This window comes from Rhipicephalus sanguineus, unplaced genomic scaffold, assembly GCF_013339695.2.
Source record: "Rhipicephalus sanguineus isolate Rsan-2018 unplaced genomic scaffold, BIME_Rsan_1.4 Seq463, whole genome shotgun sequence".
NCBI classification, from domain to species: domain Eukaryota; kingdom Metazoa; phylum Arthropoda; class Arachnida; order Ixodida; family Ixodidae; genus Rhipicephalus; species Rhipicephalus sanguineus.
In genome coordinates, this window is record NW_023615305.1 from 44,244 (window position 1) to 65,445 (window position 21,202).

Consider the following 21,202-nt stretch of genomic DNA (forward strand, 5'->3'; position numbering starts at 1 on the left):
TATGTCACGAAAGGACATTTTGTTGCAGTCATTGAACAGCAGCAAGATGCACATTTGGTGTGTTGTAACACATAAGCATATTTTCGCGGTGACTGAGGCCCTTGAAAAAGACACTCATGCTCGCCGATCCCAGGTTAGGCTGAAGGATCAATTGCCTTTTAACGTGCCTTTCAAAATAGAAGTTCTTAAATACCCTGAACTCTTTCCATGGATCTTGGGCGATTATTGTTTTTGAGTCTCGTAAGGTACGGGCAATAACCCCGCCTGAAGAGTGGACACATTTATCGTCGCAGAGGGATGCAACTTTTTGAATTCCAGCGCATGCCTTGTGACGTTTGCAACTCTTTGTCGAAAGCTTGCATCCAGGACACGAACTCTTGAGTGAAATATCTTTGTAGCTCTACAGCTGATGGTTTTTTTCCGTTTCTTCGGAGCTTTTATCATTGTGCATCAGTAGCTTCTTGGCCCAGAAGAACTGACAGTACATCTCAAAAATTTCCTTATCCAATTTAAGATTCTGCAGCACTCTTCGACATCGGTCCACAGCTGCCTTTCAAAATTTGTTATACTCTTCTCAATAGTATCAACAACAAACGCAGCTAGATGACTTGGCATTTCACTGTTCATGAGAATGATGCGTGCGAAATCCTCTGAGACACCTCTTTCACCCCTTTCATCACTGTCAAAACATTGTTCTGCAATGTGATCAAGGTATTTTTTCATGCCAATGAGAGCAGCTACATTCGGTGTATTGCTGTGACCACTAACAAAGCCTCGCCCATCTCAAGTGTGTGCTTGCTGACAGCACTAACCACCATGGCAATGCCATTGTTTATGGGCCTGCACATAGTAACAATACGTGCCAGCTCTGCGGTGTTTTGGTCAGACAAAATACACGCATGAGGGAGTCCTTTTTTAGCACCAGTTCTTCGATAAGAACACTGATTAATCATCAAACCGTTGAACCTCTGAAACAGGACTTCGACAACTCTGATTCTTTTTCAAGAAGCCCCTCCACTTGCGAGATGTAGTTTGAGTTTCTCCTTCAAGTCAAGGTCAAGTGTAGTGTAGAACTCAGCTGACTCCTTCAGAAACTCTCTCTCAAACACTTGCTCATACAGTGCGTTTGAGTCTGTGTCAACAGCGGCTACATGTCACACGCTTCTTTCAGAATTGCCCTGTTTCACAGGTCTGCCGCCTTTCCGGTCCTCCTTCACCAGGCGGAGCATAGTATTGCAGAGCTTTGCTTGCACATCTCTGCAGCGCAACACTTCATCACGGAAAAGCTTAACGCTCTTCCTTCTTAAAGCAATCTAGGTGGCTCTGTGGGACAACTACTTTTCTCGAGGTACTCCACAACATCACAAACCATTCTTGCTCTTTCAATATACTCTCTCCAGGCCTGGGTCACTGTCTCGACAAACCTCTCGTCCACTTTATCCAAAACGGTGGCCCGCACTTTCCTTAACCGTGTGATTAATGCGTGGCAAACTGAGTCGTAAATCTGATCCTCCTGCTTTCTCGCAACTAAATTATAAACGGAGCGTTGCATCTCTTCCAACGCGCTGGTTCTTGTTCCTTTTTGTAAAATGTCGTCAAATTCCAACTGCAGCTCTAAAATGTAGCTTTCAGAGCTTCTCGCTGTTGCTTCAGCGCTACAAACTTTGACGTCACAGGGCTCCATAGCAGTCGTCACCTGCAGAGTCAAGTGAAGTAAATCCATGAGCTTTTGGCCCACACTCACATTGAGGGAATGGCAAAAAACGGGTAGTTTCAAAGGATATCATTATTTTAGATTGTTTTCTTGATTACAAAGAAAAACATAAAAATTAAACAAAATTTTAAAATATTTTAGATAAACAGAAAAATATAGATTATTTATGAAATGAAATTTGAAACCAAGAATAAAGAATTTTGGAACACAGGAAAATAAGGAGTAAATAGTGATTCTATAGCCTAAATTTCTTAACCTGAAAGGCGCTCCTGCAAGGCATCAGCAACCTTACCGTCGCCATGTACAAGGGATGAGCCCCCCCCCCCCCCAAAAATGTAAGCTTGGTATGTCTAAATCCAATCTAAACAGGCAGAAGACTGCATCTAAAGTAAATTTGTGCAAAGAAGAATATCTTTTACAATAAATAAGAAATGTTCTTTTGTTTCCTGGATTCGACAGAAAGAACAATTGAAAGAAGATGCCAGGGCAGCTCTATAAATAAAAATTTAGATGCGCAATTTATAACGTAATCTAGTGACTGCAACTTCAATTGCTCGTGTGACATAATTCACTATTCTAATAGTGAAATTCGCGTACTGAAATTCTAAAATGTTCATTAGTGACAGCGCACAAAGAGAATGTCAAATCAACCTGACAATGCAAGTCTAAGAGGGTTTCATAGAGGACCAGGGGACTATCTTGATTAAGCAAATCGTCTGGAGATGATAAGGTGATTTCATATCTCTTGCAAGCACTGATGTATGCAGGGCAATGCCATAGCACATATAAATAAGAACAGGAGTTGCCCCTTCCTTGCATACATTCAGAGATATGTACTGTGGGAGAGCACGCGCGCCTATTGCCTTTCCTTAAGCTGGTGCGATCGCGGACTTGTGGCGGGAGCCAATAGGTCACTTAGAGAGCGAGCACCATCGCCCCTTTCCAGGCAACCGCTTCTTTCCCGCCGCACCGCAAGCTAATCCTCGCTTCCCGGCTCGCAGGAAAGGGTACTCATCCCCAGGGAGGGAAACAATCCTCGCGGGGGAGGGAGACGGGAGGTGAATAAAACAGCCGCCCGGGCAGGGAGACGAGCGCTCTTGCTCTGCTGACTTGTGGGAACGACCTACACATCCAGATCACCCCAGGACCCGCGAGCTGACCATTGACCGAAAGAGTAAGCGTTACCCTTTGTTTTCTACTAGAATGGACTATCCCTCTACGCGATATTTACGCGTTATTGCTTGTATAACAATAAAGTGTTGCTTGTTGATCTAGCATGTTTCCTTATTTGCCCGAACCCATCGTAGCTACGATGACTCGCGCTACGGGAAGGGGACACTGACACATGCACGGTATGACTGTGTGCGGCTGGAACCGGAACTAGGCTTCTGCACCAGCCGTGCATAGAGCGGACCCCTTCAGTACCACCTTTAAAAAAAGAAGGAATGAACAAAACTTCCTTCGTCCAAAAGCGCAGGTGGTGAGAGGGTAGTGTGTAGAGTAATATCTTGCGAAACAATAAATTGGATATGCAAAAATCTGACCTTCCATTTCGACTTTAATAGGCATTTAAGACCTCATATTTCATTTTCTAACTTCTGCTGCGTAATATACTCCATTTTGTTAACCTTTCTCTAGGTTCCTATACAAACTCTGGGATCAAGACCCCACCACTGAGTCTACGTCTACGTAAAGCATACAGAGAAAATTTCTTCAACACAGAACAGGAAATTGTTATGACATAAGAGCTTGCAGGAAATCACGAAATTATTAGATAAATATGTGGCATATTCTCTACCACCTTGTCAATCATATGTCCGGTGTGTGTTCTTTTCATGCGTCTTTTGTGCTTGAATGGCACACTGCAAGCATTGAGTTGCTTCCTGTTCATCGTGTGACATTCTAATTTGTTGCTATCGCATTCCTTGCTTCGCCCTTGCTGCAAAACTGTGACCTTTTGATGATGTTGTGGCATCAACTACTTCAGAAAGCATATTTCAGCTTTCTTTATTATTCTTTGTACTCTTGGTCGCAAAACTGTTGCAGACAAATTAAAGAAACATGACGTTGGGCTGAGTTGCGTGCGCTGGATTTGCTCGATTTTTGCAGTGCACATGTTTTTTTCATATAGACATGCGGCTAAAATAACACTTCACCCACTTGAAACGTGGCTATAGGTGTTCATCATCAATGGGTGCTGTCAGCTGGAGCAGTATCGCGACAATTGATGCTTCAATGTTTGCAAAAGGTGAGTAAATGATTACACTGCAAGTGACAACATTTGCACTTTGTAGTCTCAGTTTCTGCAGAAAACATGTCAGGCATTTGCATGTTATTTCTTATTATTGATTTCAAACCACATTCTGGATTCTTTAAACTTTGCAAAAGGACATGGCGTCTATGAATTGTCTTTCAAATCGAATTCGCACAGCTTTCCATGCGTAAAAGAACGATCGCACCATGAGTTGTGCTACACACCGATGCTGCAGTGCATTCCGGTATTTGTACTGAGTACGTTCAGCTGCGTATAGCTGGAGCATTGGAGCTGTGTTAACAAGCTTTATTAGCCTTATTCGGATGAATTGCAATGGTTTGGTTCACGTGCTGCATGCTGGGATGCTACAACAGCAGCCTGAAACAAAACAACGTTTGCACAGGTTTCAAAGGAGAAAATTCAGGGGTATTAAGGAAATTTAGAGGGCCTATCGCATATTTTTCAAGGACTAAAAAACGCCATCCAAATTAGGTTTTTTTACTATACCAATGTTTCAAATTCAGACTAAATTTATCGCATTATACAGTTGAAACTCAATTTAACGAAGTCGATACCATGCTCAAATTACTTTGTTAAAGGGGCCCTGTAACACTTGTTAACATGGTCGGAAAACGCTGCTGATCAATGGTCGAGGCTCCTGAGAACATGCGAGACAAGCATTATAGCAAGGGCTCCATGTTTTTGGAGTTATTTTGGTGGCGGAATTCAGTGTTTACCAGAGTTTATTTTTTGTAAATCTAATTTTCCGAAATCCAAAGTTTAATTTTGCATCATTCTCAAACTTCGGTATCTTAGATGAAATGATATCTGAACATGAAAACATAAGGACACCCCAAGCGTATTTTAGTTGTCTGGAAAGTTTGAACGCACAAACACATATACACACACAAGCACAAATACTTGAAGAAAAAAACCCTACGTTTGTGCGTATTACAACCTGTAAGCTTGTTGCAATAGATGGAAGCATACTTTGCGAGGTCCATATATTCGATGCCGTCTGGAGTGGCCACGGTGGTCCAGTGCTTACAGTGCTCGACTACTGGCCCGAAAGCCGCGGGGTCGAATCCTGGCTGCGGCTGCCGCCTTTTCGATAGAGGCGAAAATGCTTGAGGCCCGTGTACTTAGATTTAGGTGCAGATTAAAGAACCCCAGGTGGTTGAAATTTCCGGAGTCCTCCACTATGTCCCCTCATAATCATATCGTGGTTTTGGGAGGTTAAACCCCAACAAATATTATCGATGTTCTGGCACGCCCCAGTCTAGCCTGGGCTCTCGCGCTCCCAAGGGCCCTACATGTGTCTCCTGCTCCGCGCATGACAAGCCGTTTTTTAAATGTGCGATAGGTGCAGCCTATGAGATCTTGTTGACGTGAGGCAAACGTCATATTGGCCAAAGTGGCCGATGTATCAATGACCGCTTAGAACATGCCCTTTCAAAATAATGGAAGAGGTTCATGTTGGCCGTTAAAATCAGAGTTAATCGGATAAATCCGAATTGTCAGAAATTTTACCAGCGAGCGTTTAGTGCATTTTTTCACATTTATCCGAAAACACAGAGCCCTAATTATAGCGCAGCACGTGGCCTGGAATTTACAATTAATTCACAAAGTCAGCTAGAAATCATTCCCTCTTCTCTCGGCAAATGATGCCATATGCCCAAATGACCGTGCCACGTACTCAATTTCACAGCTACTGGCCGATTTGAGCGTCGTCGGCTGCATAGTTACTGCAACTGCTGCGGGAGGCCGCCATGTAGCTGCTCGTGCGCTCGCGATCACACTGAAAGTAAGCCGTTCGTTTGAAGAAAAAAAAAAATGAAAAAGTGCTCAAGGTCATGATGCGCACGTGGCGTAACTTCTTCCCCCCGTGCCATTCCTCTCTGCTTAGCTTCCAGTGCGCTCGTCGGGGTGAGAGAGAGAGAGAAAGCAATTACAGCGTGCAACAAATCTTTGTAACTCCACTCGTACTTGATTGATTCTAAAGATTTTTGGGGCGGTTGACTCTTGAGACAGTAAACTCCTTTAAGCCATTCGATGGTTACTTGGGAGAGGTTGCAGGGCCCCTTTAAATCGAGAAGATGGTAAAATCGAGAAAGGGATTTTTCAGTCCTTCGAAACCTGAAATTGTAACATAGACACCCAAAATCTACCACGGCATTGTTTTTGTTGCTAATCCAGCGTGCTCGTGTGAAAAGTCTGTTCAGGTGTACCGAATATTGAGCATCACATATGTGGTCCAGGCGATGCAGGCCAGGTAGAAAGTCACGTGAAATATGACATGCAGCCGAAATGCAAAGATTGGGAGAACAAATGCAGTGATCATGCGAGCAGGGTGAGCAAAAAAGTTGGGATGAGACGATCATTGTCATCTGTCGCATAAATCATAAAATAACGAAAGTAAAATGGAAAGGCGAGCTAGTTAGTACTGGTTCATACTTGTATATTAAAAGTGCTAAGACGACAAGGACAAGAAAGGGCACAACACGAGTGCTTACTCACAAATGGAGGCTTTATTGCTTCAAAAGAAAATATATTAGAGGTGTGCGAATATTTTGCTAATAGTGTTTGCTATTCGATTCGATTTGCACTGAAATTTACTATTCGAACTATTTGAACTTCCCAAAGACAAATGCAGTCAACGTACGGTTGAAAGTGACCCCTTCAGATTTTAATATGCTTCACCTCATTACACTCTCGTGTTGCGGCAAAGCTGCCTTTCAAGCTCTGTTACGGTCGAACTTGGGCAAGAGAGAGTCAACGTCAGTTTGAAAGTGGTCCCTAGATTTTCAATATGCTTCACCTCATTACACCCCCGTATTGCGGCAAAGCTGCCTTTCAAGCTCCGCTACGGTCGCAAATGTATTAACTCAAGAAAACGCTGGTTTCAATATGGAGATGAAAGATGCGACACAGTTGGGGGCTAAATTAATGCTGTTTTGGACCTGAAATTTGGGCAGGAAGTCCGTAAAATCGGACGCCGAAGCTTTTTAGCATCCAAAATATCAGATGTTCTTATATGGACGTCTACGAGGCAGATTTGGAACTCCGGACTTGAAGGGAGCACCTTTGTCTGCCACATCAGTTGGGCTTCCACAGAAGTTGAAAGAGGAGGAGAGGCTGAGGAAATGGTATCTCGGCCTATCACGTGTAAAGTGTTGTCGGCAACACTTTGGCTGCACCAAATCATGTACATAAATACAATTCAGCCTCTACATTGCCTCATTCTTGATATTTGCATTAGAGCTGTGCGAATAGCAAAATTTCGGGTGCGAAGCGAACTCGAATATTGAAGTGTTAGTGCGAATCGAATCGAATATTTTTCGAATATTTCTAGAACATTTTCGAATACTTCGAAGCGAAATTGCAGAGAAAAAAAGTTAGAGAGGATTCCTAAGCATATTCTTATGAGATAGCAACATGAAAGTGTTTCTTTTCGCTAGGTTGATGAAGCACTGGTGGGGTGGTGTTTCATAGTTGTCTTATCAAGAATGAGGCAATGCAGAGGCCGAATTCTATTTATGTACATGATTGGTGCAACCAAAGTGTTGCCGACAGCACTTTACATGTGATAGGCAAAGGTGAAATTTCCTCAGCCTCCCCTCCTCATTCAACTTCTGTGGAAGCCCAACTGATGTGGCGGACAAGGGTGTGCTGCCTTCAAGTCCGGAGTTTCAAATCTGCCCCGTAGACGTCGATATATAAGAACATCTGCAATTTTCGATGCTAAAAAGCTTTGGCTTCCAATTTTTCGGACTTCCTGCCTAAATTTCAGGCTCAAAACAGCATTGAGCCCCAACTCTGCCACATCTTTCATCTCCATGTCGGAACCAGCGTTTTCTTGAGTTAATACATTTGCGACCGTAGCGGAGCTTGAAAGGCAGCTTTGCCGCAGTACGGGGGTGTGATGAGGTGAAGCATATTGAAAATCTAGGGACCACTTTCAATCGACGTGACTGTCTTGGCAAAATTCGACCGTAACGGAGCTTGAAAGGCAGCTTTGCCGCAATACCGAAGTGTAATGAGGTGAAGCATATTGAAAATCTGGGGACCACTTCCAATCGGACGTTGTGTCTTGGCAAAGTTCGACCGTAACGGAGCTTGAAGGGCAGCTTTGCCGCAACGTCGGGGTGTAATGAGGTGGAGAATATTAAAAATCTGAAGGGGTCACCTTCAATCGGATGTTGACTGTATTTGTTTTTGGGAAATTCGAATACAGTTGAACCCCTTTATAAGAGACACGTACCGGGGAGCAGTTTGTGTCTCTTATATGAGAGGTCTCTTATAAGCAGGGTACCACTTTTTCATATCATATTCAGTCCATATTTCATTGTGGGCACACTACTGCTAAAATAAGCACAAAAGAAGGCTATATACGGTTACAAAATATTTATTTTGCAGAATTTGCTTTCAAACCAATTCCCTTGTAAAGTAGTTCTCCATGGTGTTGTTTTAGGGCTGTGTCGATCCCATTTTTCAACACAGCTCCTTCTAGCCTGCTCACAAGGTCAAGGGCTTCATGGCCGCTAGGCCAAAGCTGAATGTGTTTCCGAACTTTGCCCAGCACTGTCATTACTTCCCCAGATGTCATTGGCGGGGTACTGTCCTCGCTGTCCGATACATCCGTATCGGTATCTTCTTCCTGTTCCCCTTCCTGCACCATTCTTATGCTGTTTCATCAGACAGGTCTTCAGCTACCGCAAGGTTGTTGTCTGCCTCAACAAAGTTCAAGAATGTGCCAGACTCACCAAATCTTCTTTGAATAAGTGGCCATGATTCTGGCTCAACTGCACATTGCAGGTCTTCGTCTGCATCCTCCTCTTCATCTTCCTCCTGCAGATCAAAACCGGCTTTGCGAAAGCTCCCTGTGACGGTGCTCCTCTGAATATCGTTCCATGAGCCTGTTAACATCTCAATCGCTGTTCTCACATTGATTGTTGTCTCACGCTTTTGCAACATGTCGAACAGCAGGCGTTGAACAAGTCTGACTCTGTTTGATTTTGACTGCATTAATAACCCCTTGATCAAGGGGCTGTAGCACAGATGTGCAGCCTGGTGGGAAGTACCTAAGCTCAACAGCTTTCAATGGTGGTGGCTTCATGTGAGCTGAACAGCTGTCTAGGAACAGTAGTACTCTTCTCTTTTTCATAGCCATCTTGCGATCGAAACTTGCTAGCCCATTTGTTGAATATTTCTGATGTCATCCAAGCAGCCTTGTTTGCCGTGTACTCAACATTGACTGGATAGTTCTTTAGGCAGCGTGGGTTTTTTGATTGCCTATAACTAGGATTTTTTCTTTCTCTGTTCCTTCCATATTTGTGCAGAACATAGCAGTAATTCTTTCTTTCGACTTTTTGCCTCCACTGCAATCTTCCTTGGATAAGGCAAATGTTCTTCCAGGAAGCATTTTGAAAAATATTCCAGACTCATCCAGATTGAAGATATCGCTAGCCTTCCACCCCCTCAGCAAAGTTGGCAACGTCTCCTCTTTCCATTGCTTGACGGAGTTTTCATCGGCAGCTCTGCTTTCGCCACAAACACTTTTGTAGCTGATGCCATGTCGGCGCTTGAACCTGTCAAACCATCCCTGACTGGCCTCAAACTGAATGTCAAGACCGAATGCAAGTTGCTTGGCTCTTCTTGAATTAATGGTCCGTTGAGCGGGATGTTCTTACTCCGTGTATCCTGTATCCACAGAAGAAGCGCCTCTTCTACGGCAGGATGGGATGACTTACGCAGTTTGGACCGGCTGGCTCCTGTTGGCGCTTCTTTCAAAAGCTTCTCTCGCTGAGCCCAAATCCCGCTAACAGTCTTTCTTGACAAGCCGAATTTCTGGCGGCGTCTGCCTGCGTCATGCCACATTTATGTCTGCTACAATGTCGAGCTTTTTTGACACCGTGAGGCAAGTACGGCGTTTGACGGAGCATTCCGCCATGCTGAGGCAGCGAAATCCAGATAAAGGCAGCGATAAGCCTAGTTCACAGCGACCACGGCGTAGCTTTGGCGGTGAGCGGAGATAATGGCGCGATAAGCGCTGTGGTCACGGCCTGGCGGCGAACCAAGTCTAGGCCAGTAGCAGCATCTGTTGCGCACTGATACTGGCGGCCAGCAGCGAACGTTGATAGCGATCACACCATCACACAATCACAAAGCGGCCACGAAGCGTAGTGATCACGGCGCGACATCCGGTTGTGAACGGCAGCGATACGTCTACTGCAGGCGCTGCGGCGAAGCACGTCTAGCGTCTCTTGTGAATCGTTGCTGGCGGCCGGTGGTGGACTGACAGCGACGACGGCGATCACAAAATGCACTGTACCAGCAACTGCGCGGCTCCGACGCTCCGATGCGTGGCAGACGAATGGTGGACTGGATTGATGCTACGAGCATTCGTTTAATAACGTGGGCCATTCGGGCCGCTGACCTGAGCGCCACCAAGCATGGGAGAGAAAAAAAGCTTTTTTTTTTTGCACTCGCAGTGAAGCTTGGCCTCCGAGACCCGAAACTCACTTTTTTTTTGCGCTGTTTGTGTGGGAGCTTCAATTATAGCCTCTGAGACTTGCAACTCCATTTTTTTTTTCTCTCTTCTGGCTTCCGTTTGGCTTGGCTCTTGACGTGCTTTGTAGCCTTTGATATTTTTTTAGGAAAGCGAGACTACGGTGATCGAGCGGCCGTAGCTTGTCAAGCGGCGCAGGGCTGATCGCGGCGTTCACGTAACACTAAAGAAAGCATTTGCGGTGCATTGGTGCTATTTTCGGACTTGCGGAGAACACGCAGTGAGGCGTTTTAATTGGAAGACTTCTGCAATGTGTTCACCGCGTGCTCGCGGTTGGCTCCTTCAGGTGCCTGTGAAGTGCACGCGTGGAAGTGCTCGTCCTTGGCGGTAAGCCTGAAGTGCATATCAGCGATGCATACCAGTTTCGAAGACCTTTTATCATTGTTTTATAACTGACTGATCCATTAAACATTTACTGAGGCTAATAAACAAGGTTTGATACGTCTATTGTTTTTTTTTTCTATTTCCAAAGATGGACGCAAGTCAAGTTAGCGGTTGATGGCGCTTCATTCAAGTCAGAATGTCTGTTACAAGCGATGTTGTTGACCAGAATTCACTGATAACTTGTCCTTTACAACGATTGTCTCTATATCCGGTGTCTCTTACAAAAGAAGTCAAATTAATGAGAGGGATAGGCTGGCCAACCAAAAGTGTAGATGTTGTCTGTTATACCCGTTTGTCCGTTACATCCGTGCCTCTATAACGGGGTTCAACTGTAGTCGAATAGTAAAATTCCAGTGCGAATCGAATCGAATAGCAAACACTATTCGAAAAATATTCGAAATTTCGAATATTCGCCCACCCCTAATTTGCATATTTGTCATGATCCAACTGCACAATATATTTTAAAGTTGAAACAAGGGATGAGCACATGTCATCCTTTTGGTTCAAAGGGAAGTGGAAGCAACTTTGAATAGTAGCAGCATTTGACTGTCGGTAGAATGCAAGCGATAACCAGTAAAATATGTTACGTTTTAAAATTTACTACTTAGAGCATATAAGCCGGTATAACAAGCTTTTAAACTTAAAAAATGATGAATCAATGTCAGGGCAATATGTTCAAGAGAATCAACAACTGGGCTAGTTGGTTCAAATGCATGGTTTAACTGATCTAAGCGTACACGGACAAAGACTAAAAAGGGGGAGACAACATCACAAGCGCTTACTCGCAATTAATTGATTCATGAACAAGGAAGCATATAAATACACGTCATTAGGTCAGGGTACAACATTGTTAAGACTCTAAAAACCGAAGGGGATCATTTGGGCAGTCGTGGTGATGTCGTAAGGGCAGGAGGCTAGCAGTCATTCCTTATCCTAACATAGGACATCGCACGAACTTAAGCAAATAGGTAATAGGTTTAATGTAGATGTTCTTTTCTCGCCAAAAAATAAACTGTGATCAATCTGTTCACGCATCCGCAAGGAACTTCCTCAATGTCGTGTTAAACATGACAAAACATTTGCAGACTGCACGTTGGGAGTTGTGTATGTGATCTTGTTTAGCTGTGGTAAAGTATACAGTAATACCTTGTTAACTCGAACTCGCATATCTCGAAAAATCGGCTAAGTTGAAGTTTTCCGCGGGTACCGAACAATTTCCCATAGGTGCAATGTATTTATTGCCCTTTATCTCGAAGTACTTCCGTGCCCACTTTCGGTTATCTCGAAATCTCAACCGAGAATGGAACCAAAACTTCGCCGCCGAACCGTTCACAAAATACTAGCGGCAAAATGTCATACGTTTCACAAGGTTTTGGGAGGCTGCCGCGTTTACGACGAAGTGGACACTGTTCCCGAAAGTAAAGTCGAAACCTAGCGGCATACCAACTTTGTCGAGCAACCCTGTGTCACGTCATGTGACGCTATAGACGTGCACATAAGCAGGCCCTGCAAAATAGCTCGGGTCGTACACGTTTGTTTACCGTCAGAGATGCGATTTCAGCATTTTATTTACGCAAGGCACGCGCGCGGATTTTTTCGTCGGCCGTGCGATGTGGTGAGGATAATGCCACCAAAGCAAAGCAAGTCACTGATGCTGCAAAGGAAGGCAGCCCTAATCAATGAAACGGATTCGAGGCTCGAAGTTTCCGGACGTCAAAACGGCGCTGAATGTGTGGCATCGTGCGAGAGGAGCCCCTTCCAGTCACATCACAGATAAGGCCGATTCTCTGGACTTAGCGGTGGGCTAAACTGACCTAGCCTGCAAATCGGCGGGTTTGACCATTTTCTAAAGCCAAAACAACGTGGCGTCACGCACAGTGATCGCGGCAGCGTTGACGCAGCTACTCGAGGGGTGACGACATCCGCCGAAACAAGAAACAGCTTCGCTTGATGCGAAATAAATTTGAGTGCAGCGGCGCGGGACGATCGGCACATGCGATGTGTTAAGCAACTCGAGAAAGCTTTGCTAGGCCCAAGTGTTACTGAGAGGCAGACCAGCCTTAGTCGGTCTCTCTGCACTAAATAAAAGGCAGTGCCGAAAACACGCTGTTTAATAGCGCTGGTATGTCATTATTTTTCTTCAAAACCTTTACAAAGAGCCAGTTTGGCGCTCCTGTTAAGAAATGGTCCGTAGGGATAACGTTTCTAGATAACTGAATCTCAATGGAATTTGCCCAACTTTGCTTATCTCGAAAATCTGCTTATCTCGAAATTTTTCTGGTTTTTACTACTTCGAAGTAAGAGGTATTACTGTACATTGGCCAGTGGGACACTGCATCAATGTGCGTCAGGAGAGCACCAATCAGTGGTTGTCTTCAGGAGCTTCACGTCTTGCAGCACATGGCAGGGAGTGTGGCTGCTATCCTGTTTTACATGACACAGAAATAATTTTTGAAGCAGCATCAGCTAACCTAAGAATGACTGAAGCATTTCATATAAGAAAAAGAGATCAGTGTGCCAGCCAACCTCAGTTTTGTTGCATGAGAAGGAGTCATTTTCCTTAATATCATTTCGTGATAGTTTATCGCCATAGTTAACCATAATTGTCTTGTCACCAGTGTTGTGGAGTTGCACTCTGGAATTGGAATGACTTCGGAATAATTCCACATTTTCACGACCACGGAATGGAATGGGGACAAGGCTTGGAGGAATGGAATAAGCGTTTGCACGGAATGTAATGGGAATGGAATTATGTCTTTTTCCAAAATAGAGTACGTTTTCGTCTACGCACTGTTTTTCAAGTTTCAAACATTAGTAAGTCAGAGCCTCAAATTTGACAATAAAACAGTATTTTAAAATAGCTGGCTGATTACAGCACGCTACATTTATAAGCAACGTGCCTACAATTATGTCCATTAACCAAAAGTTAGTTTCTCCATTCACGACCGCTCCAGGCGCGTGGCAAAAGGCTTAGTCTGCTTGAACACTACTTCTGTCAGCATAAAAATACGTTATGTAGTCATTTAGCATTAACACATTTAAGCTTAACAATATTAAAACATCACAATTCGTTCAAACATGCTGACCATGCAAATACTATAGGTAGGGAGAACTTCCCCTATGAGAATTAGTAGGGTGGTTGTACTGCCCGAGATATGTCACCAAGCTACTACCCTCCCTTTGTAACGTGTTTTGCATACTTTTGCAATTCTTAAAGGGCCATGACACCCAATTTTCTATCATAATCTGTGTTTGTGGATTAATCCTTGTGCATTCACAAATAAGCTGGCGAAATTTTAGCGCATTTGGTCGAGCACTTAATTATAATCGAATATCTTTATAAACACGCGCGTAGTCCGAGAGTCCGGCAACACTGGTGCACTCGCGAGCCGTGACGTAACAAGCAGCTAGCTGTGCAAGCGTCTGCATTGCGGCGAACGTTATTGTTCCGTGGTCAGCTGCTTGTGATATCAAGATATTTTAGCTTTATTCAGCTTGGCACTGAAATTGAACGATTTGGAGCGGCTGAAACTTTGGTAGAAGATGACGGTTCCGTTCTGTGCTGCACATGACGTCACACGCGCCACTGCAAAATGGCGGTCGCCGGTGGTGGGCGGGTTTACAGCCGGAGACTTTTAGGGCTTGTTTTGCACTGAAATATTCGTTTACGGCCCACTTTTAAAATCTGCATAGGCATAATAGACCCTCTACTTCTAGTTTTCGCTGAAAACTGCAAATATTTGGGCGACCGTGGTCATGGCCCCTTTAATGCATCTGATGACATCAGTTTTATGGGGCGTTCGATAAAACTATCAAGACGCCTTTCCTACGTTGAGGAATTACAGGAATGGAATTGAACTGCCCGGCCATTCCTGGAGTGGGAATGGGCTAAGTATTTTCATTCCGAGGAATTGAAAGGAATGGAATTGTGGCAAGTTTTAATTCCCGGCATGGAATTGAAATGAAATGGAGACACCCATTCCGCAACATGTTTGTCACGCATGCGTCGATCAGTTGTTTGTTGTACTTACCGTATTTATTCGAATCTAGGCCGATAGTTTTTTCAGAATTTCTTTGTACCAAACTCCAGGGTCCTTAGATTCGAGGATTTTGAAAACGCGCCATTTTTATAGAGAAAAGTGTTGCAAAACTAGCGCCACCTAGACAGTATTGTAGCCGTTAGTAGCCGAGCCAACACCTGGCTTAAGTACGCACGCGAGGCTAAAGTGAGCTTGAAGAGGGTAGTGGGCTTGCTGGGGTCCTCTGCTTGACGGGTATGTCACATTTGTGGTGGCGCCACCAGCGACTTAAATGTAGGGCACTGCCTGACGGAGGCATTTGTGCGCAACTGATGCCATGCTTTTTTGTGCGTTGTTATCATATGCACTGGACGGAAATGTACGCGAATTTCGGCAGTGTAAACAGTGATGCTGATGTCGCTGAGACAATAAAAAATAAAGAAAAAAACTAGCGCGAGCTAGGTGCGTTGGCCTACATGCGTGCGTAAGGCATGGTAACCATCTAGAACACTGTAGCATGGTGTATGCAGCTCTGCTGTTAGCTAGTTATCTGATGTTAAATGAAAACACGGAAGATCGTTAGTACTCGTGCGAGTAAAGCTGCAGAAAACATTTTTCTGAAACTCTGTCGCCGTAACTCGCGCGAACGCGCGATTAAACTGCATGAAAGGGATGCTGCGCAAATTTGAGATGCAATAAATTGCTCTTACGAGTGAAAGCAGCGATGGCGAACTTTTCAAAGCTTACGCATTTTGCGGCTATCAATTGTAAACTGGATTCTTTGCATTTCTTGGGCACTACTTTCGTCACGCACGCCTTTTACGAGCGTGTGAAATTACTGCCGATGCTGACCTTGACACACACTCGGGAGTTTACCACGAGCTCTTAATGTTAACATTTCACAGCATTTAAAAACTTGGAGCTGCTCATTCTTTCTGCAGATCTCCAGTACCTTGGCTTTGTAATTTGGCCATTTCTGCACTGAATATTCCTATGCAAACACTGTAAAAATCCACAGATAAGAAAAACAGGAAGCCACTCTCCTCAGGTACTGGGTACAAGTACATGAACATTTATTCATTATATATTGGGCACAGTTGCTTGCTTGAACAGTATCGCCAATGGCACGAGAACGTACTTTTCTCGCCTTGAACGCTTCCCAATTGCTTTCTCTTTCGGGTCGGTCTTTCTCGTGGTGTCTTCTTTGTCAAATGCGACGCCAAGTTAGGCAGGATTGTAGGCACAGTGTCCTCTCGTAAGCAAGGTTTTCCACGCGGTGTGCGTACTTCGTTCCCTTCAATTATATATGCACGTAGTACCGTAGCACATACTTCGGCTCAAAATGAAGTTGACACACGGCAGATGTGTCGTCCATGGTGCTTTGTCCGCTCGATGCAAATTCCTTTCCCAGGGCTTCCTCATTGCTTCCTCAGGGCTGCATTTTCGGAACGCCTAACAAAGACGGCTTCGTGCTGCCCTTAACGTGGACGTAACCTGTCCGACAGCCTGGCGCAAAACAGTGGTTTTGCCGCCGCGGAAGCATTTTAACCTCGTGAGACGGTCACTGCTTGTCAGGCCACATAGCTGTTCGCAGAAGGACCTAGCAGATTGAGGATGCAAAGCGCGAAGAGTTATCAAAAAAAAAACAACAAAACTCGCACACCACCGACCGCCACTCCAAACAGCCAGCAACTGCCCCAGCGCCAACGCTCTCTACATTTGGTGCGACGGTGGCGCCGCCGCGGAGGCGCGCCGAAGCACGTTTTTGTGACATTGGCGGCGTCACCGCAATGCATAGCGCCGGTCGGCGAGTGAGCCTACTACCCTATTCTAGCTCACTTTAGCGAGGCCGCCTTTTTATCTTTGTGGCGAGTGTTGAGGCGAGCCGTTCGTCAGTTCTAGTCTCGCTTCGAGTGGGCTGTGTGTGGCGTAGCTCAATGGCGCCAAACGAGTGTAGTCATTATAGTGCGGCATATAAAAGGAAAGTTGTGCTAGCCGCAGAGTCGTCTTCCAACGTTCAAGCCAGGCGGGACTTTGGAGTGGACGAAAAGAATGTTCGTCGCTGAGGGGCCAACGGGAGAAGCTCTTCACGTGCGCCGCAACGAGGATGGCTTTTACCGGTCCACGGAAAGGCCGTCACCCTGAAATGGAGACGGCATTGGCCGACTTCGTTCGGCCGGAGCGAGCAGCTGCCCTTCCAGTGACAACGGAAGTGCTCCAGGCGACGGCGGGCCGCATCAAGCGGGCATCACTGTCTCAGTTGGCAGGCTGGGTGGCTGCAGCGTGGGACGACATCCCAGGAACTTTGATCGTGCACTCTTTCAAGAAGTGCAGCATATCAAATGCGCTTGATGGCACGAGGATTGCGCATTGTTTGAGGACAGCGACAAAGAGATCAGCGACGACGACTTGGAATGAGCGCGGCATCTTGATGATGAACCAACTGCTGCATTTCATCTTCATATTTTCAATAAATGTTTTCTCTTTGTGAATGCTGTCTTTGCTTTTTACCCAGCCTACATTCGAGGTAAGTTTCTTTTGTTTTTTTTTCGGGCTTCGGACTTTAGGGGATCGGCTTAGAGTCGTGGTCGGCCTAGATTCGAGTAATTACGGTATATGCTTCCTTGTTCAATAAATGTTATAGTTGCGAGTAAGCTCTTACGCTGTTGTCTCCCCTTTTTTCGTCTTCGTGTGTGTGCTTAGATCAGGTAAACCAGGCAATATGTCATTTAACCTTAAAGTGGGGCTTCGCAGCAGTGCGGATTTCCCCTGGATAGGTGTATTCACAGTACAGCACCCCACCACTGCAGTGAAACCACATGTACAGGGGGTTTCATGCGGTTTATATATGTCTATTCGTTCATTTCAAATACTTCGAAATTTCGGATATTTAAATTCGTGTCGAAGCGAATTTGAATACTGTAATATTCGTTCGAACATTCGAAGTACTCGAATATTCGCACAAGCCTAGTTTTAACGCAATAACGTTAGTGCCCGTGCTTGAAAAAAGCCATCTGTGTAAAAAATAGAAAAAATTAGCACTTCTGTTTGCTAATTTATTTCAGAAAGAGCTTTGTTAAAGTGGTTTTGTGCCAAGTTAGTTTCGTTAGTTCGGGTTAACAACAACTTTGAACCTGCCAGAGAATGCAAATTTCTTCCTTAGATTCGGAACTACATAAAATCTGGCTTTGTTAAATCGAGTTTTGACGGTATTAGTATACTGTAGAAAAGTCGAGCCATGATGCCATCTAAAGTAGTTCCCAACAGACAACAATGTTCAGGACAGGTGCTGAAGCTTCTCTAGATTGTCAGGGTTTGACATCGTTACAGTGTACTAACCACATGCACCGCTCGCTTGACACGGAAAAAGCAGTATAAGTGCAGGAGACAAGAGTGAAGTCGTAAGGAGATAAGTAGAGAGAGAGAGAAAGCGAGCTAAGATGAACTGATGGGTGAGGAGTGAAATGGACGATAGGGCAAGGCATGAATAAACGAATAAATGCAAACTCGCACGGTGTATTGTTTCTCAAATGGAAAGTTTGCCACATCGACGATAATGTGCAAACTCGCACAGTGATTGTTTCTGAAATGGAGTTTGCCACATCGACGATAATCTACGACAGGCAGCAGGTCAGACAGTGGACTACAGACTACACTGGTCCCAAAATTCAAGAGTTTTCAAGGAGTGAATAAAATTTAAGGACCTTCAAGGGCCTTGAAAATGTACTTTTCAAACCAAGGTCTTTCAAGGTTTTTGAACTTGTGTGAACCCTGCAAAAGGGACTCGAATTGTGCATGCTCTCAAAACATGTCGCACTCACAGAGGAATATGAGTAACAAATCAACGAAATCAGATGGAGCGGCAACTACAGCACACTTTCTTGTTTGTGTCTGTAAATTCCGTGTGCATAATGCATGATTTTTTAGCAGTGCGCTGCTGTGCCATAAGCTTACCAGACGATCAATGGGTCGATCAGTGACAGAGAGACTACATGCAGTGTGTGCTTGATCCCCTTCCCAGGGAAATAACTGCTAGCAGCGACAGATTGTGTAACTTGTTTTCCAGGCAAAACAGTGATCGCTTAAATGTAGTTAGTTATACCTTAACTGACCTCTCACCAAAAGCGATGGCGACTGTCAAGTGTCTAACATGAAAAAGACCTCTGATACAAGCCAAGTTGATAACTGCATGCCGTGTACAGTTTGCACCATTAGACGGTGAAAACTCAGCTGTGCCGGCATCGCAGCCAATGTTGCCGCTGTTATTTCCTGTTCCTTTCAGTCTGTAACATCATCACGAATGCAAGAACAAAGGTAACAAAGCTTAGTTTCCTCACATGAGTGTAGGCGGCTCTTATTAATGTACCGTACACTGCAGCTTCTAAGCGATAAAAGCCTTGCAACGATATTGGTGCCAAGCTATCGGCTGTGAAGCCACTGCCCGTGACCAGAGCAACCTGCTGCTTATCCACCACACAGTATGTGTTGCCAAAATAGCTGTCTCAGCCGTCCCTTGTGCAGCAGGTTGCCCATCATAAGATTTCCGTGACGTTAAAGTTTTGCAAACGGCATGCGGTGAGTCGCCGTTCCAAGGACGCTTCTCTAACCTTCTTCATGGCAATTGTTTAATCTCCACGTTTAACACTCACTAGGATCGAAGTCCTCTGCTGACAGCACAGTTTGACATGTACATGGGACGTGTTGCTTTGACAAAAAAGAAGAGCAAACAGCTTTTCTTTTCATTCTTTTGGCTTGTTGTTTCCTGTATTCGTAGTCATGAAGAGCTCCGCTCAGTTTGGTCAAGTTAGTTTCCACATACTGTAGCTTGTATTGCTTGCATGCCGACGTTCAATGAAGCACATTTTTAGTCTCATGACGACGGGAACATGCTTTCTCGTTTTTTCATGATTAGTTGATTACTTATTCAGCTAATATAACAGTAATGTGACAAGATGACCTGTTTACGTGTAAACATTACCGACTGTTCTTTTTTTTTTAGCACTGTGATACAATAAATACATTTGGAAGTCCAGGCACCATATTTCAATGCTTTCAATCGTCTTAAGTGCCGAGGATTCGTGCTAACTGTCAGTGTACATGAAGCACACAGCAAGCAGCTGCACCAGCAGTGCTCAGAGTACTACAATTGAGATGGCCGCACTGCCACCATCTTAACCGTAGTACTGTGAGCAGTGCCACCATCTTAAACAATAACTCACCGTTTTCTCTGCTGGAGGAATCGGCTCAGAAAAGCTGAAGAAAGGCAATGCCAGGTTGACGAAGCTGTTCCTGAAGAGCTCCAGCTTTTCGTGATTTTGAGCCAACTGTTCAAAAGACGAAATTTAAAAATCTTTTAGACTATTTAGTGCTTTAACAGTGTCATTAGAAGCATCTCAACATCAGGAGCAAGTAATGTAGTACATACACCAGTGCTAGTACGAGCATATCGCATACCTGCCAACCTAGGGACCTGGAATATTGGAAGATGCGCAAAACAAGGGGGAATGAGATAAAAAAAGAAAAAAAGGAAAGCGAAAACGCACATGTTTTTATTTGTTGCTTCTCAGGCCCGTGGTACAACACAGCTCCGAGTAGTTACAGCAAAGCTTTTACACACCATCAATTATACCGGTGCTTGTAACTATAGCGTGCATTCGTAATTACACATGCGCGCAGGACAAAATCTGGTACGAACCAGAAATATAGTAGCCTTTTCTCACACTTAGCATGCTCGAGTGCATGACAGTGTATGACAGCGAGGCTACCTTTGCATGTGCTGCAGTGTGTTGCTATCATGAGTTCCTCGTCGAGAGAACGATAAGATGCCAAGCCGTAAATAACAAAGGCCACACACAAATGCAGCGGCCTTTCCTCTCCTTACATCAGTGGGTAGGGTCTGTCTGGTTCCTTAAAGGGAAGCTGAAGTGGTTTTAGAATTCGGTAAATTTTTGTAGTTGACAAGGACGAACATTATTATCGACGATGGCATAATTTTTTTCACTGTTGTGGCGGCAGGAACTTTAAAATACGCGAAAGGAAAGTTCGTTTTGCTCCGCCCACGCGAACGCGCCGAAAGTGTGGGCGTGGAAACGAACTAACAGGAACTACGTCATGGTAGTTTTGGCAGAGCCGCGCAGCACTGTCGTATCTCTAACCGTGGCCTCCGTGACTAGTTCCAGCTGCGTGCGTAGGTGGAACTGATCGCGAAGGCCATGCTTTCACAGAGCCTGATGGTGCCGATGACGCGGCACATTGCAGATGAC

At 44.8% G+C, this 21,202-nt stretch overlaps 1 protein-coding gene across 1 annotated transcript in view; it reads right to left on the reverse strand.

Annotated features, from left to right (window-relative positions):
• Window positions 1–1,303: 1,303 nt before the first annotated feature.
• Window positions 1,304–21,202, reverse strand: part of LOC119377432 (ubiquitin-like modifier-activating enzyme 1) — a 46,991-nt gene continuing 27,092 nt past the window's right edge. The window contains exons 7-8 of the mRNA XM_037646903.2: window positions 20,159–20,263; window positions 1,304–1,696 (exon numbers count right to left, since the gene is read on the reverse strand). Coding sequence (XP_037502831.1) covers window positions 1,304–1,696; window positions 20,159–20,263 — 498 coding nt within the window. The remainder of the gene's footprint in view (window positions 1,697–20,158; window positions 20,264–21,202) is intronic.